The following is a 17,403-nucleotide window of genomic DNA, read 5'->3' on the forward strand; positions in this document are numbered from 1 at the left end:
ACTCAGATTTTCTTTGAAGTAAAAAGGTGAATTGAACACAGTCGAGCAGTTTTTCTCGTCTACTTTTATTTTCATTCATTTTTTCCCATAAACAGTCAAACACAGGAGCATCAATAAAGCTCACTGTTTATGTACTCAGGGTTTTTACCAACGTCATCATCAGTAGACATGAAAATCTTAATTATAACAAAAGCAGCAAAAATAGAGAAATTGTGCTTCAGACAACATGAGAAGACATTTCACTGCCCATCCCCCGTGAATCATCATCAATTTCTGTTCAGGGTAAAGGATCAATCAGTAATTATTGACATACAGTTAAGAGTATAATTGAACAGTATGAGTTACAGATAAAAAACATTGTGTTTCTCAGGCATAGATGAATATACAAATTACAGGCCTGTTTATTGCTGTCAGTCAGAGAGTAGATTACAATCCTGTCACTGCTGGTGGTGGAACATCTGTGCTGAATGTAAGTCATTAAGAATGAGCTCTACAATATAAAAATAGAAGTTTCTAAAATATGAAACTTATTTAATCTAAGATTTTTTTACATAATTCAAATCAGAGTCAGTTTGTCATAACTATACTATTCTTCTGTGTAACTCAAAGTAATTAATAGTACAATAAAGGATTACACAGAATGATGTGACAACATGAACTTGCATTTAGTGGAATAGTTAACTTTTTCCTATTTCCACATTTTCTTGATGACAATTTGTGTTTATTTGAGAAAGTGATGTAAAATGGCAGCGTTGTAGCTCTAACGTTTACTGAATTTGTTTAGAGCGATAATCCTTCACCATTTTCTTCATCTCATGTGCTGGTTTAAGATCAGCTGTGGTGAGCAGTTGTTCTGGGTCCTGTGGATCTTGATTGTTTCTGTAAAACGATGTTCAGTTAGTAGAAAAAGTGGAGGTAAACTAGACAGAATTTAACCTTGCTGGCTTACTTTCTTAAATGGCTGAGGTTTCAGGCTCAGGTATAGATCTGAACATTGGAACAGACTGAGGGAGACATAATAAAAGATTCCCACTGCTTCTGGGAGTGTAAACTAAGATCCAGATTCTGGACATTTATTTCCAAGGTAATTAGTGTCATATTAAAAATAAAAATAAAAATAGACCCCTCTCATGAGCCGATTTACACACATGATACGGCTTTGATGAGTGGTTACCCTAAAACTCACATACATACAGTGGACTGGAACAATAATTTACTGTATTTTAGATTTCTTTTTCCCTTTTTGGGTTACAACGTATGGCTGTCTGGGATCTCACTTCCAGTTTGTCATGCAGGCTTTCTGAATTTGAAGTCTCGCGTCCAAACCGAGCAACAAGCTTTGGACAGATACAGTATATTCTGACCTGCATAGATACCTATATCACAAATTTCACTGGCTTCTTCTGTGGTTTTTGCTATCTTCTATCTGGTTATTGTTACAAAAATAAACACAAACTGTAGGTAGATACTGGGGAGGTACTCCAAGGCAAATGTGCTAATAATGACATTATAGTGTGCTGTATACAGTAGAAATGTTTCAAGGGATTTAAATAAAATGAAACCTCATAACAATAATGAATACAAATTTACCAGACTTACGATTTGAGGTGTTGTTCAATGGCCTTTCGCTCATACACGCTTCCGTATTTTGTTTCTACTGGATCCCTAAACATCTTTTTGGTGAGTGGACAGATCAGATGAGGGGGTATGCGTTTCCCAGGGTCCACCCATTTCTTCCAAATCAGAAGTAAAGACAGTAAATATCAACATGTCATATTAATGTACCAGTGTAACAAAGATGCGACTATAAAAATGTAATTAAAAGGTAATATAAGGTAAAAAATAAGATAATATGCCAGTTATTATAAATACTGTAAACAGAAGGGCAGATAGAGTATCAGGAACATTTGTCAACATAATGCAACACATTACAACAGCCCTTAGCTTATATGTGAGCTGTTGATCTGTGCAAGCACTGAGCTCTGATTTAGGCTACAGTATATTTGCTATGTGCACATATTCAGACTGATTCTCTTATTTGAAAGCACCTTTGGTGGGTAATGGGTAATATAACAGGTGTTCATGGAGTGTATTTTGCAATGGTTATTGCATTTTATTATCAAGCATTGCAGCTTTTTTGTCTATCCCCTGTAGAACTCGAACTAACAAACATATTGTTCATTTACCTTCTCCATATCATCCAGTGATTGTGCAGCGGTTTCCTCGGTGTGCTTCCTGGCCTCTTGTTTGTACTTCTCAGGGCTGGTCAAGAATTCCTCGGCCAGAATGCTTCCACAGAAAGAGACACACTTTTAATTCAAGTGCTTTATTTACCAAAGCAAAACTCAATATGTAGTTTTTTCCTTTATGTCAGCATTTATCAAATGAGTAAAATTCTCATATATGAGTGAATGACATTGAGTCAATTTATTATGTATATACACCGATCAGTCCCATACCAACAGACTGCTCTGCACTGTGTGTTCTGACACCTTTCTATCAGAACCAGCATTAACTGTTTCAGCAGTTTGAGCTACAGTAGCTCGTCTGTTGGATTGAACCACACGGGCCAGACTTCACTCCCCACGTGCATCAATGAGCCTTGGCCCCCCCATGACCCTGTCTCCAGTTCTTTTCCCCTAATTGGAGCACCTTTGATAGGTACTCCCCAGTGTAGACCAGGAACACCCCACAAGACCTGCAGTTTTGGAGATGCTCTGACCTAGTCTTCCATCACAATGTGGCCCTTGTCAAAGTCGCTCAGATACTCACGTCGCCCATTTTTCCTGCTTCTAACACATCAACTCTGAGGACAAAATGTTCCCCCCCCCCCCCCCACACACACACACTGATAGGAGCCATAACCAGATAATCAAGAGTTATTCACTGTCAGTGCTCATAATGTAATGGCTGATGGGTGTAGATCTCTTTTATATCAGCAGTATGGGTGTATGTATGTGTGTACAGTATTATGAGTGTGTTGGAATAGAACCTGTCCAATGGATCTTCAGGTTCAGGGATGATGAGCAGTCCATACACAGCATTGAGGATATCTCTCACAGTGATTTGGGCATTGTAGTTCCGGTCAAATATGTTGTGGCAGATGCGCCCCACACTGTTAATATTACAGTGGTACACCTTGTTCATGTTAAGAAAATTATACTGCCATGAAAGTACATATTGATTACAATTATTCAAACTCACACTATTTTCTTTGAAACAATGCTTCTGGATACAAATCCATCTATGGGCCTCATTTACCAATGTTTCATCATTTTTTTATTTCTTAATTGTGCTCATGAAAGATGAACAAGAAGACTAAGAGAACTCTATATAAAGTCATGAGCACATATAATATGTTTTCCTGGGTTGAAGCTGTTCTTTATTTGGAAGGATACGCGTGTGACAAAGCGAACAAGTGGAGGCTTCACTGGGTAGTCAGCACCAAACTGGCAGAACAACTCAAAGACTCCTTTCTCATAAGGTGTGTCAGGAGGTCCCTCCATGATAATCTTCCAGAATGCTGAAAAGTTTAGAAAACAAGATTGAAAGGTTTACTCTGACAAACTTAGTTTTGCCCTTTTCCCAATATTGCATTAACTGAATTGACTGAATTTGCCAGATATGGCAAAAGTACACACATTGTTTTAGAAGAAGTACAGTACTGATTCAACTTCTTTACTCAAGTAAAAGTAAAAATTACAGGCTCTGAAATTTACACAAAGTATAAAAAAGTACTCTCTTTGTTTCTCTGAAGGACATTTCTATCGGCTGTTTCTGCAAAGCTAACTGAAACTTCAAACAGGGTCGAGTCTCGCTCTCTTCAGTTTCATCTTCTTACATCGTTATGTATTTTATGTTGTTTTCATCATATGATGATGCATCATCTGTCATGCATGATATGCATTGGTCTTGTTTGGAACTTACTGAAGTCAGACTCTGATGGAAAGATACTAAAGTAGGGATGTGGGTCACGATGCAGGCTCCTTAGTTCCTCCAGGATACGTTTGTCCTTTTCCATCAATTGGCCAACTTTGGCATCCTGGATCTTCTTTTTCAGAGCACTAATTTGAAAGATTAGTGACTAAATATTAATACAAACATTGTAATATAGCTATCATTTAATCAGTTTATAATTACTGGGCTCATGAAACTTTTGAAAACCATCAGGCTTTAGTGCTATAAGTGCTATAATGTCGATTTATCTGTTAGTTGAAGAAACACCAAAGCGATTTACCATTTTTCTCTCTTTAATATCATAGTAAATATATTTTACGGAAACATGTTGCATTGACATTCTGCTCTGTTTTTTCTGAATTAATGACTTTTTATCTAAAAATATAATATATATATATATATAGTATAAAGCAGAAATTGTATAATGCTGCAACCGTCTGGTCATCACCAAAAACTAATCCTATTCTTCTGCTGAATTACAGCCAAATCTTTCAGAGGCTTTTTCAGTTAACTTTACTAAAAAAAAAAGTATCTCTAGAAAATGTATAATTAGATCAAACCCAACCTCTGAGTTCACCCTTTGACAGCTCATTCTTATATCTTGACAAAACATATGGAAACAAAAACATACAACAAAGTAATCGTCAGCATGTTCCACATAGGCATGGAATGAGACTGTTACCTCTCTGTCAGTGTCACTTTACTGTTTATCTGGCTTGGCAAAGCAGTCTCTGGAGAGTCATCATACCCATTGGCAGCAGAGATCGCTGTTAAGAAACCCTGAAAACAGAAAAACTCAAATTAATAAGCACATCCTTATAATGTGCAACTCGACTCGTGTTGGTGTAATTTTCAGTGCACTTAACTGAACTGTAGACAAAAATAAGTGTACTAACTGTACTGATGCATGATGGGTCGGCTTTGTTCTTGGGTTTCCTCATCTCCAAAGAGAGAACCGTCTCTATCTCAAATAGCTTCAGACCATCTTTGCTTGTCTCTGGCTTGAAACAGCAACCACCTGAATGCAATATAGATTTAAATTAGTTAATTTACCACTGATGTGTTATTAAAACCCCTTTAAGACACTTGTTCATGTCACTGCCAAACCATTACCTCCTAGTAATGACTAGTCAAAGGCAACTGTTGAATCACCCTTTGACATTAATTTACAAAATTATAAATTAAACAAGTAATTGTTCAGCTTCCAATAACAATTTATTTTTCCCAGCTTGGCAGACAGTTTCTAAAACCAATTACTTCATAAATGAAGGTTATAATTCATTGTCCATCAAAGGATGCTTGCTACAGCAGCATGTTACTCTCATGTGTTCCTATTAACATGTCCTTATATCTAAACAACAGAATAGGATGAAATGAGAGATATGATTGGTGTAGAGTACCTGTGACAGGGACCATAAGACATTATGTAAGCACAAACCTTCATGGTATTGTTTTGGAAAAGATTGCGTTTGCATTAAAATAAATGTTTTTGTACTAAATGACATTAGTCACATGACGTAAAGTATTTTAGTGCAAAATGGAGCTGGATAATGGAACGGTGGATGCTGATTTTTTCTGATTTTAATAACAGAAGAAAGGAACCAGCTCCATCGTAGCTATAGTCTGTAACAACGATACTCGCCCCAGCTCACAGCACCACCTTGTGGTACAACGTAGAATAAAACAATTGCTACATGACTCCTTATGTGGACTTTCTCAATCTTTGTACTGCTCCAATCATAATTACTATGGTCACTAAAGGTTGCTGGCTAACAATAAATGTTGATATGTTTCGTAATAAGCTGCTTGCAGAATCAAACTACACAGTGTTCTGGCGAGGACAGTCTGGTTTCTATCTCTGCCTTCTCTGGCATCTGCCCTTTGATAGGCTTATATTAGGTAAGACTGCTTTCTTGATTATTGGAAAGCAATCAATATAGCAAATCATCAGTCTTTGACACAGATTATTAAAGGTTCCAAGATTCTGAACCCGACTTTGTCTGTCACCTGCGTACTTAATATATTTCTATGTAGGGATGCAGGTTGAATTTTCTGTGAAAATCCAAAGGATGTGACATTAATGTATGCAGTGAGCGGGGGCCGGAATAAGCAACAGAACCAGACGAGCATGAACTGGGCTCACAGACTCAGAGTAAGTTAATTTATAAGTAAATGTTAACATTATCCATCATCCATTTTATCGATGAGTCCACCAGTATTTGTGAGACTGTGTGATGTTACACTGTGTTGAAATAAATTAACTAAATGTTCAGTCTCCTTGCTGCTTGTTCTGACACATTCAGAAGCATTACTGCTTGTTCTGTCAGCATTTAAATAATTTAATTAATATCATGAATGTGGAACGACTATTGGCTTTAACTAACGACTACTAGTTGACTTGGAAAATCGAATTACTATGTAGTGTTATGATTATAGAACCTGGCTCAAATTAAAGACTCAGTAGACACAAGAAACATAACATTAATTCTAAAGCATTCAATTAGGTTTTACTGTACCTGTTGCATTGCTGATTCCGCGCAGAGTACAAGACATATTGCCCGAAAGTGCCCTGCACAGATTCTGCAGAGGATTGTTCGCCTCTGTTCCAAGAATAATTGAATCCACGATGATGTTAGATTTGATCAGGTTGGCAGTAACAACCTCTGGCTTGTTTGAGGATCTATGCACAAAGAATATGTTCTCAGGAAGCATAATACAATTTGCAGGTGTTTTACATTTTTATTCCTCAGAGTAACCAACACCTACCCCACCAACCCACCCTACAGTCACATAACTCCCTTATGTTACCAATTTTCTCAGGAAAAAGACAGCTAGTTTAGAGAAGGAGATTTACCCAACATCGTATCCATCAGTGAGACAAAGGATGCGACGTTTACAGTCTGGAAACTTCTTGACTTTTTCCAACTCAAGCATTCCATGCTGTAGGGCATCATACAGCTTTGTTCTTCCATTTGCCTGAAGGGTGTGCACGTGTTCCTAGGAAAGTGTGAAAAGCAACAACTTCGGTTCAGTAGGCTATTGTTTCATGGCTGAGCAGCCCAAGCTATATACCATACAGACAGAACACATCTCAACCTTCAGTACTGACCTGAACAAGGATCTGGTACGTGTAATGTTTTGTATTTACCTTGAACTTTTCCAGTGTTTCTGTGAATGTGTGGAGAGTTTCCACTGTAGAGTCAAACTTCGCAAGGCCAATGACATGATGAAAATCATAAGCCATGGTGCGTGTTGCAAAGTTGTCAAAAAGCTGTTTAACAGCATCAATTTTCTGTATTTCCACACTTCCATAGCATTTTTCTCCCATGGATGAGCTTGTATCTATCAGCACCTGATGAGATTAAAATCAAGATATGATTGAGAAAAATGAAGCTCAACTTGAAGCATGCATTTTATAGGGATCCAGTCAACTTTGTTTAAAAAAAGAAATGAGAGAATAAAATGAGGAGCGCAGCAACAAATGTGTTGATTTTGAATGGTTATTATGTCATAGACCACTAAAGTATGCACAGTGGGGTACTGTTTTCTTTGCTGTTGCTTGTTCTTGTGATAAATGTAGAAAGAGTGAATGCTAAGACCACTGTGTATGTGTTGTAGAAATCTGTGGAGTATTAACCATCTGCACGAATGAATGGGTACTGAAATAAAATAAATATGTAAAAGATGTACTACTATAAGTAACTTAATTTTTTTTATGAATAATTATGAGGGGGACATTCACTTTTTTCCCTGTGGAAAGGACATGTCTATCTGACATAAAATATGTGTGTTCTATATCTGACTCTCTCTCTGGAAGGTCATATGAGAAATTAATCTCTTATGCATGTTGGACATTGTGTTTGCCAGAGTCTGTTAAACCTTGTTAATGTTACCAGCTACTTTACAATCCAGGCTAAATCAGATAGAAGTCTCCAACCGAGGTTCAGAGCTACTGACTTTTTACATTTGTTGATGCATGATGTATGCAGGATATAACTCACAGATCTCCTGGTCAATATCTGACCCCATTCAGTGGGACAGTTAAAAATGAGAGCTGCTGTCTTTGTGCACACAAACATCTCATAAACAATGCCTGCTTGTTTCACTCTGCCCACTGGATGGTGCATTGAGCCAGATATTTTGGGTCTAGTTACTCATTAAAAGATGCACAGTAGTAGAGGATCAACATTACCATAATGGCTTCTTTTGGAGTCCTGGTTGTGACAAATGAATCATCGTCCCTCTGGTCACCAGTTCTGCATGAAAAGTGAAGAATTTTATCAAAAATTTAAACTTAAAGTGTTGAGATAATAGTTACTGTATGTAAAAGCAGATAACAATAGTTGGGGCATTCTAGTGCCTCTGTTAATATTATTAAATGGTTCATACAGCACATTGTTGTTACATCTCTATATCTTTACCTTTGTACATAAACGTCTGACTTTCATGACCAATTGTGATATTTACTTTATAGCGTGGTTGCCATTTTGATACAAGACAGAGGAAATTTGAATTAATTTAAATTCGGAGACACAATATTGTAGTTTTTGATTTGAACAAACTGCATGAATGCCAGAATATACTTTCTATCTTGGTTTTATATTTAATGGAGTTTAGTACACAAAAAAATTAAGTACTCACTTTGCTGCTAATACGTCCACATTCACATTTTTGGTTTTGCCAGCCAGACAATCATACACCTCAATCAGTGCAGGGATTGCCTTGTTTTTAGTCAAATAGACACCAAGGTTGTCTGTGAAAAAATTAAAGTAATTAAAGAACAGCAAGACCAATTGCCAACATTACACATCAGGGAGCACAAAAGCAAAAATTCAATTCAATTCAATTCAATTCAATTCAATTCAATTCAATTTTATTTGTATAGCACCAAATCATAACAGAAATTATCTCAGGACACTTTTCAAATAGAGCAGTTCTAGACCAAACTCCTTTTAACATAATTTACAGAGATCCAACCGTTCCCACCATGAGCAAGCACATACACTCTTCACAGCCTGTTCTTATTCCCAGGTTCGTCAAATACAGATGCCAGAGGTGTTTAGTTGGTTGCGATCGGCAACTTCACAGCACAGCTAGATGCAACTAAATCCTACACACTGGTCCTTTAAAACTAAAGGAGATGGTGACTTTGAAATTGTGGCTCCTAAACTTTGAAACTTTCTTCATTCCCTGCTCCTGTACTATCACTGTGGATAATGTCTAATCTTATTATCGTATGTCATATGCCATCATTTTTTGAATCAGCCTATAATGTATTGAATGTCCTTGAACACTACAGATTTACATATAGACTGTTTTCTTTGCGTTTGTAAAATCATTAGCTTTATGAAATTAGGCATTCAGAATCCGATTTCTGCGTACCTTCACTCAGGAAAACAAGTCGCTGGTCAGTAATACCGAGATCTTTCAAAAGAAGTGGTGGAGTCACATTGAGTTGAGGGAAAGCTTTCATTTCTTCTGCCATGTCTCCAAAACTCTTCCCAGTATCTATGTGAAAGCTATAATTCAATTATAAGGGTTACTAATTGAGTTACTGTAAATACTGTGAGAACCTCATCAACTTATCACACACACAAATGAGATGACCCCCCCCGATTTCACTTAGTCTGTAAAGTAGTGGTTCTAATCTATATATACTCTTGGAATTTGTAAAGGCTACTACTACACTGCATCAATTACACAAATTAATGATTGATCAGTCTGGATAGCTGAGTGACAATCTGTGCATTTTATGTGTGAATCTGTATGACAACTATCTTATTATTGCTAATTATATGAGCTGTCATGAACATGAAATTTGATACATACTTCTGCCCAGTCACACTGTCATGAGAAATCCAAAGATGATATGTTTTAATTGACGGGTGAACGCTGAGCAGAATTTTCTCAGTGTCAGTGGCTCTTTTGAGTGATATTTCTTGCAAACACTCTTCAGTGCAGTTTGGAATCTTCTCGCCATCTGAACAGAAGAAAAGAGAAATTCAAAATAGAATGTCAATAATTACATATAATCACTCCATGACAAGTAAGTGAGAAAAAAATATGTTTTTAATTGGAGTGAGACGTGACATCAATGACCCCATCAAAAGAGCAAAGACATTTTCATACAGTCATACAATGACTAATTAATTAATTAATCCCTAATAAAGAATATTTATTTTGGTAGAAGATGTTGACCTCCAGCTCTACCCACTGCATTATTTCCAATGCCATTGAAGAACCACCACTATCAATTTATCAGTTGATCTATTTTCCAACCAATGGTCATGAGCTTTGGTTAGTGACCAAAAAATGAGATTGTGGATACAGCATAAGCTGCTGCTCTTTTGTGTTGAGCTGGTCAGGATGCTTCTTGGGCACCTTCTGTTGGGTTTTTAGACCCAGTCAATGCTATGGAGATTTTATCTCCTCTTGTTTGGGATAGACTCACTGGTCAGTCATTGTAAATAAAACCTGTATTTTGGTACAGCAGTCTCATATCCTGGACTTGTGTATTGAGTACCACTGACTAAAAGTAGATTCAAACTATTGATTTAAATAATATATTCAACACTTAGAAATCTGAGGAGAAACATATGCTCCATCATATTGAAAATGTGATGTTTCATTGTTAGCGGTTAGAGGTCAATATTAGTTTGTTATTGGCCATTCAGGCATTTTCATAAATGCAAATTAGTCTGTGGTGCTGGGTTACCAAACTACAAAAATAAGGACTCAAACTTGAATACAAACCAAAATACATAAATGGTTTGCAAAATGTGTAGTTGTTAGGTCTGCTCACACAATTCTGAACCAGAATTGCACTTTACTTTACCTTTGATTTTCTGAAGTACAACTGCTCTTTCGAGGACACCTGGTACTCCAGGTACAGTGACTGGATCAGAGTAACGCCTGCCTTCTTCAGACATCAGAGAAAATGGTGCATAGTTCTCATGTTCTGATGTCTCTTTCTGTCAAAATATTACAAGGCATAATGAAAAGGGAATTAGGTAGAAACATTGAACTGGAAGTTTATCACTCCTCTGTAACGTTTTTGTATGCAAAAGTTTTTATATGCATTTCCCAAAGCAATGAGAAACCTTTTTAAGACAGGTCCAGATCTAGTGATGTGGTGGGGTCTGTACAAATTTTTGTTGCTAACATTGCCTTGTTAATGTGGGAATACCTTTGCTTCTGACAGGATATATGCCCAGCAGTATGTTGAATACTCAAAGACATCAATGTCCTCGATGATCTTTTCTCCTCGTTTTGTTCCAAGCTGTGGCAAAAGCTCTCTAAAGAGCATGTACAAGCCTTCAACCACTGCGATCTACAGGAAAAGAAAAGACCTATTGTTACTGAAAGAGGAAAATAACATTTTCTCAAGGCATATGCTGAAACAAAATAAATAATGCTGAATGAACACTTTTCAAAAACGTCAGTGCAAAAGGAAATAAAAGTAATCTTACACCATCTTGTATAGTTTACCTTCTGGTTTCTGGATATAGTCTCATTCTTCCAGAGTAACTGGTACAAACTTTGGGCCAGAGGGTTACATCCAGTCAGTTTTCGTATGTAGCCAATCAAATTCTTGTATGAAACTCCAGTATTCGTGTTTTTCTAGAGTGGGAAATATAAATATACAAATATAAAATAATTACAAACTATATTGTGCACATTGTTAGGAATGGGCTCCAAAAATTGTTAATAAAGACAGTTTGTAGTTCCTTTCTTGGAACTGGATTATGATGCCCCCCCCCCACACACACACACACACACACACACACACACACACATACATAGTAATATTACTTCAGGGCAAAGACAACTTAAAATAAAATGGTAATCTAGAACAATTGAGACAAAAGAGGACTGAGTGGTTGGAAATGATTGCACAAAGCAAAATAAACATGTGAGCAGTTCAATATATATGCAAATTATTCCACAAAAATGTATTAATATTTTTAACTATATAGCATGAAACACTGCTTACAATGATATGAAATGAAGACAAGAAGGCACTGATTCCTTTGGAGGTTTGTTGCACTGAGGGCTCGACATCATTAGTGAAGAATTCTCTTTGGTCTGGAACCTCCTCAGTAAACGTAGACAGTGAGAAGAACACCGTGGACTCATCTGAGATTCCACAACTTTCCAGTGTGTTTCCACTGCCATGTTCACCTCTGAAATTGTGATTTAATAAACATACCAGAATCATTATCAGTAATTAGGGTCAAAAGCCATACTATGTATGCCTTGCTATAATTCAGAATTACTTGTAATGAAGGACATGTCCTGGGATTCCACTTTCACTTGCAAGCTTGTTCTTCAGATTAGTTATTGTGTCCTTGGTCAAATCCACTTTCACCTCGAAGTTTCCCTGTGGCAAATGTTTGTTTTTAAAAATTTTAGAAAATAAAGGGTTTTTTTTGCATTTTTCTTTATTCTAATTAGTGAGAGTAAAGATAGGGACAGGACAGGAAGAGGAGATTATTGTGGTAAAATTGTGAAGCTGAAATGACAAATAAATAAATAAATATTATTGGGCTACAAGATATGGTAAAAACGTGATTACATTGACAGTGGAAATTCTTCACTGAAAAAACAACTAAAATCATATATATGTGAACTATGTTATCTTCAATTTTGACAAGAAGATTTGTAGAACAGAGTCATGTCAGCAGTAGCCCAAAGATAGAAAAAAAAGGTCAAGACACAGCACAGGAGGAGCTCCAGTTCAGAAAGTTTGTGAGCAGAAAGTCAGTCAGGTCCAGAACCTTTCTTGTGTTTATTGCTGTGTTGACTTTATTGACCCAATAAACTCTTTCACGTCATACTCTGGAGCATTTTTCTTAGCATTTTTGAGGCTCCAATTAGTTATCTTAAAAGTGATTTTAGTGAATTGTCCGTGAGAGGTTTTAGACCTCTTTCTGGCCCAGGTTTGGACTTTTGTTTCAACTACATGATATGCAACTTAAATTTGAGCCCAAACCTATATATTATTCATATCAACCTATTAATCTATATATTATGTTGCTAAGTTGCGGAGAGAAATGTCCTACAGCACTGTACGGTACTAAAACTCACCTTGAGCATGATGTGGCATCGAACTGTATCAGTTCCATAGTTTTCAGTAACCTCTTGCGTCAACATTTGACGAGCTGTTTTCAGGTTCTCCTTTGGTGTAAATATTGCATAGATTACATCTCCATTTGCAATATGTCTGTCTTTTAAAGACCCTGTAGGTGAACAAAAACAAAATAACCACTTTACATACGATGTTGCACTCAAGTTGGTTGACCACCTATAGAGCTCACAGAGTGGATTTGAGCCACCTGATTTCAAGCCACTCATCCTAATTATTCTGATGGCATCGGTTTTTGTTTTTAGAAAAATGACACAATCCTGATGGAAATTTTGGCATGTTTCAACCAAACCATCTCAATGTATCAGAGACAGATCTGTGAGGTTAGATGGGCCACATACTGGCTTAACAATTTTAAAAAGACATATTTCAATATTGTATTTTTATAAATTCTTCTCTTCACTGATATGTAGCTTGGCACAGTTTTATGTGGAAAAGGTACCAAAACAAAACACTAAAAACATTTGTGTGAAGGCCTAATAACCTCAGAAATCCTATACCGTGGTGCATAATCACACTGAATAATGACCTCTTGCACTGAATTAACTTACATGTGTTGAAGAATGGATCATCAGTCAAAGGCATTCCATCCACCGTGTAGAGACAGACACCTTTGGATGTATCAACACTTTCACAGTGACAGATCCTCAACATCAGATCTTCAACTGTATTTTGTGCAGGATCCATATCTGCAAATTCAAAATGATCTTGGTAAAAATATAAAATAGTATATGGGTGTCATACAAAGAATGATGTATGATGTAATATGTGATACACACTTGACAGAGGACAGCCCTTAACTCTGGATTACAGGGAAAACATTGGGTAACAAGATGTATAGTCATGATAGCGGCTCTGTGAGGCTGTATTCAGGCATCAACATAAACACAAAGTACAGCTGAGGTTGATGGGAATGTCATTAGTTTTGCAGGTCATAACCAGTGTTATACTAATTAGATTTTTGATGACAATGGCGATAAGTTAAGGGACCACCAAAATGATCACAAGTCATCCTGGGGTATAAACATGGTGTGTGCACCAACTTTTATGTCAATCCATCTGATACTGTAGTTACTGAGACATTTCACGGTAAACCAATGTCACCCTCATGGTGGAGCAAGAGGAAAAGTCAGAGGATCACCAAAGTCAGTAGGATTTATCTTCAGGTCCCATGAACATCTGTACAACATTTCATGACTATCCACTCAATGGTTCTTGAAATATCTCTGTCTGGACCAAACTAGCTAGCTGTATAAAACTGATGAACATTTATCTAGGGTGCAATAATTAATTGAGTTTAACAGTGGCAATCTTTGTATGCAAATATGTGCTTCTAGTTTTGCTCTACAGATTTAGATGACAATGATTTTACTGGGCATTGGAATTTAAGTCTTTAAGGCTGACAGCTAGTTGGAGTCCCTGCTGTAAGTAGCATAATATGTGCTTAGATTTATGGTGAAAGACTTGACTTGTACAATAGCCTATTAACAAACACAACCCTGTGACTCAAACAAAGATATTTAAACATTTGGTAGGAATATCTAACTACCTCCAGCTGCTCCGCCTCAACTCTCTATGACAGAGTATCAAGAGGACGCTGATGGAGGAAGCTGGCCTTCTTGCTGTTGGACTAGTAAATAAAATTAACTGCTTACTAGGTCTTGTGTTGTTGCACTTGCTTGATGTTTTGCTGTGTTGGAAAAGTTGTTGACACTAGGTTTTACTGTAAATGGACTTAACTTATATACCTTTCTAGTCACATGCAGCATCAGGAGCAATTTGGGGTTCAGTATCTCTCTCAAGGACACTTTGGCAAGGATCCAGGGATCAAACCAGCAACCTTCTGAGCAACAGCTGCCCCTTGATCAGAAGAAGTCTCTGATTCAGCACAACCCTAACCCTAAATAAAACATAACCCTAATTGTCTATGCTTTTTTTATCCATTTTAACAAGGCCATTGTCAGTGCTGTGTCTGAGCTAGCGATGTGTTTATACAGAGAAGCAGTTACAGGTGTGTAGGAGTACCTCAAAAGTATTGCTGAACAAGGCTTTTTAAAAATACCGAGGTCCAAAAACTGAACTTGCAAAGGGGATTTTGGTGCACCAAAGTAGTTACTTAAGTAATCATTTCACGATTTATATTGTATAGCCCTCAGCAAAGGTCTAGATGTCTGAGATCTCAGTGGTGGGGGCTCACCAGAGGTGGTACTACTCAGTAAGATAAGAAGTAGGGCTACTCGTGGACAAAACTCTTAAGTGCCAGTAATCAAAACCGGTGAGTACCAGCCCATTTCCAGCACTGATCAGAAGTAATGTAATCATCCTAAATGCACGTGTTCCTGCAATTCCCAGCTTCTAATTAGTTGTTATTGTCTTTGTATTTTCTCTGTACACAGAACGATAGTGTGTCTTTCTTCAACTGTAACCTACTGTATGAGTTCTGTTGAAAAGAGGGTTCAAATAAATTCAATACATTACGCAAATTTCTTACCTTTGATGTATTTTGGCTCAGGACATTTGGGGTACATGTACTGCAGACAGTATGACTCCATTGACTTTTTCACAGACATTGCAGCTGGGTTTGCAGGAGCTCTGAGTCTGCGAATGGAGTTTCTCATGGTAGAAAAACGATTCTTTTCCACCTGGCTTAATCCTGTTTGAAAATATGATCAACAATTTAATATGCATATCTGCTCTTCTAACAACCTTAATTCCTCATGTCTATATGTGGAAATTTAACTCTTCTTGTTTCCATTTGGACCATTATCCTACTTGACTTAATATATATTGTTGAACAAACAATTCTAAAATTAATAGTTACTGCAAAAATTGTAGGAACAGTGGCTTTCAGAGTCATTTTATAGCTTTGGAGGACCATTAAAGAAATAATTCACTAACATATTACTGTATTATTTGTCAATCCATCTATTTTTGACCTATATCTCACCTCACTACTTCTCTCTATGTATGTTTTTGCACAGTCTGTGCAGAGTAGGGCTGCACAATATGGTAGATTAACCATATTGTAATTAGTTTTAAAGATATTATGATTGCATTATGACACATGATTAGAGTTGGAATGATAATTCTTGCATTACAAATTGAATTTTCACTGAAAGAAACTGTTAAAATCATGATCATATGACATTTATTGGGGTCTGTAACAAACATATATCTTATATCTGGAAAACATGATTTGTACATACAACAGGGAATCCCTCACTACAGTATAATGCTGTTTGTCACACATTTTACAGCTGCTGTTATTTGGATATTGCACTTGGCCATATATATTTTGATAATATTTCAATTAATTGTGCAGCTCTAGTGGAGATACTGCAAAGCTCCAATAGTTGTTTGGAAAATAAAACCAAGACACATGAGACAATCCTCATTAAGTGTGCTACACTGGGTTATGACTCATTAAATTTCCCTGAATAACAACCTGTTTTCCTTATGCTCAGACTTTTTTTTTCATTTACTACCTGCCAGTTCTTTCTTTCTTCCTACATGGCTTTGTGTTATTTAGGCTTCTAGACCAAAGTTAACAAAGTTAATATTTACATGACTCATGTCATGTAAATATTTGCTGGTTGCCTTTTAATGTGAATAGGAAACATGGAAACATCTTCCGTATAAGTAGCAATAACACACACTGATTATATTTGACATGTTTTCATGTATAGTGACATCAAAAACAGAGAACGCAACTTTACACTTATTTACAATCAGTAACTTACCGATGGAGTTCAAGTCTTCATCTGTGACATCAAGGAAATCTCTTTCATCTTTCACTCCAACATCACAAAATTTCCTGTAGTGAGACTGCAGTCTGTGCTGCTCGAGTAGGTGGAATATTGAACCCATCTAACAAAGACACACAGCAGAGTAAGGCATTATTAATATACAGTCATAATAGTGATATTTACTCTAGCTGTGGCAGTTAGACTATTTAGGCAAACTTACCTTGACTTGTCCAAGATCGAGTGCAACAGTTTAGTTTCTATTTCCAGCTTTTATTAGAGCTGTATGGTGTGGCTTCTGCGGAAAACGAAACCGAAATGTGCACACAGAATATGGTGCGCATTGAAGATTTTTGGATGAGGAATCCACAAAGAGTTTCTGACACCCGCCACCTGGACTCTTCTGGCGCACCCTCTTCTTCAAGTTGTTTCACAGCCTCCTTTTTAAAGAGTTTGCCAGTATTCTCAGCATTATGGTAATTGCGGAGAAACAGCGTATTCACTTCCGGTTTTCACCTAGTGCATAAAAGTTCTTTATAAATTCAGCCTGTTTATCGA

The 17,403-nt window shown here is 36.9% G+C and overlaps 1 protein-coding gene across 1 annotated transcript; it reads right to left on the minus strand.

The window, feature by feature from the left end:
• Nucleotides 1-46: 46 nt before the first annotated feature.
• On the minus strand, nt 47-17,403 carry LOC127352679 (uncharacterized; the record flags this gene model as incomplete). The annotated part of the gene is given in 25 exon segments (XM_051381264.1): nt 47-879; nt 1,600-1,733; nt 2,187-2,289; nt 2,993-3,138; nt 3,399-3,523; nt 3,928-4,064; nt 4,640-4,737; nt 4,854-4,975; nt 6,474-6,637; nt 6,812-6,954; nt 7,106-7,309; nt 8,150-8,213; nt 8,599-8,710; nt 9,340-9,476; nt 9,787-9,937; nt 10,793-10,928; nt 11,144-11,287; nt 11,446-11,577; nt 11,951-12,140; nt 12,234-12,337; nt 13,045-13,196; nt 13,654-13,791; nt 15,594-15,755; nt 16,843-16,969; nt 17,069-17,403. Coding segments are annotated over 24 exon segments (3,237 nt in total). The 3' UTR covers nt 47-767.

Source organism: Dicentrarchus labrax, unplaced genomic scaffold, assembly GCF_905237075.1.
Source record: "Dicentrarchus labrax unplaced genomic scaffold, dlabrax2021, whole genome shotgun sequence".
In the NCBI taxonomy this organism is placed as follows: domain Eukaryota; kingdom Metazoa; phylum Chordata; class Actinopteri; family Moronidae; genus Dicentrarchus; species Dicentrarchus labrax.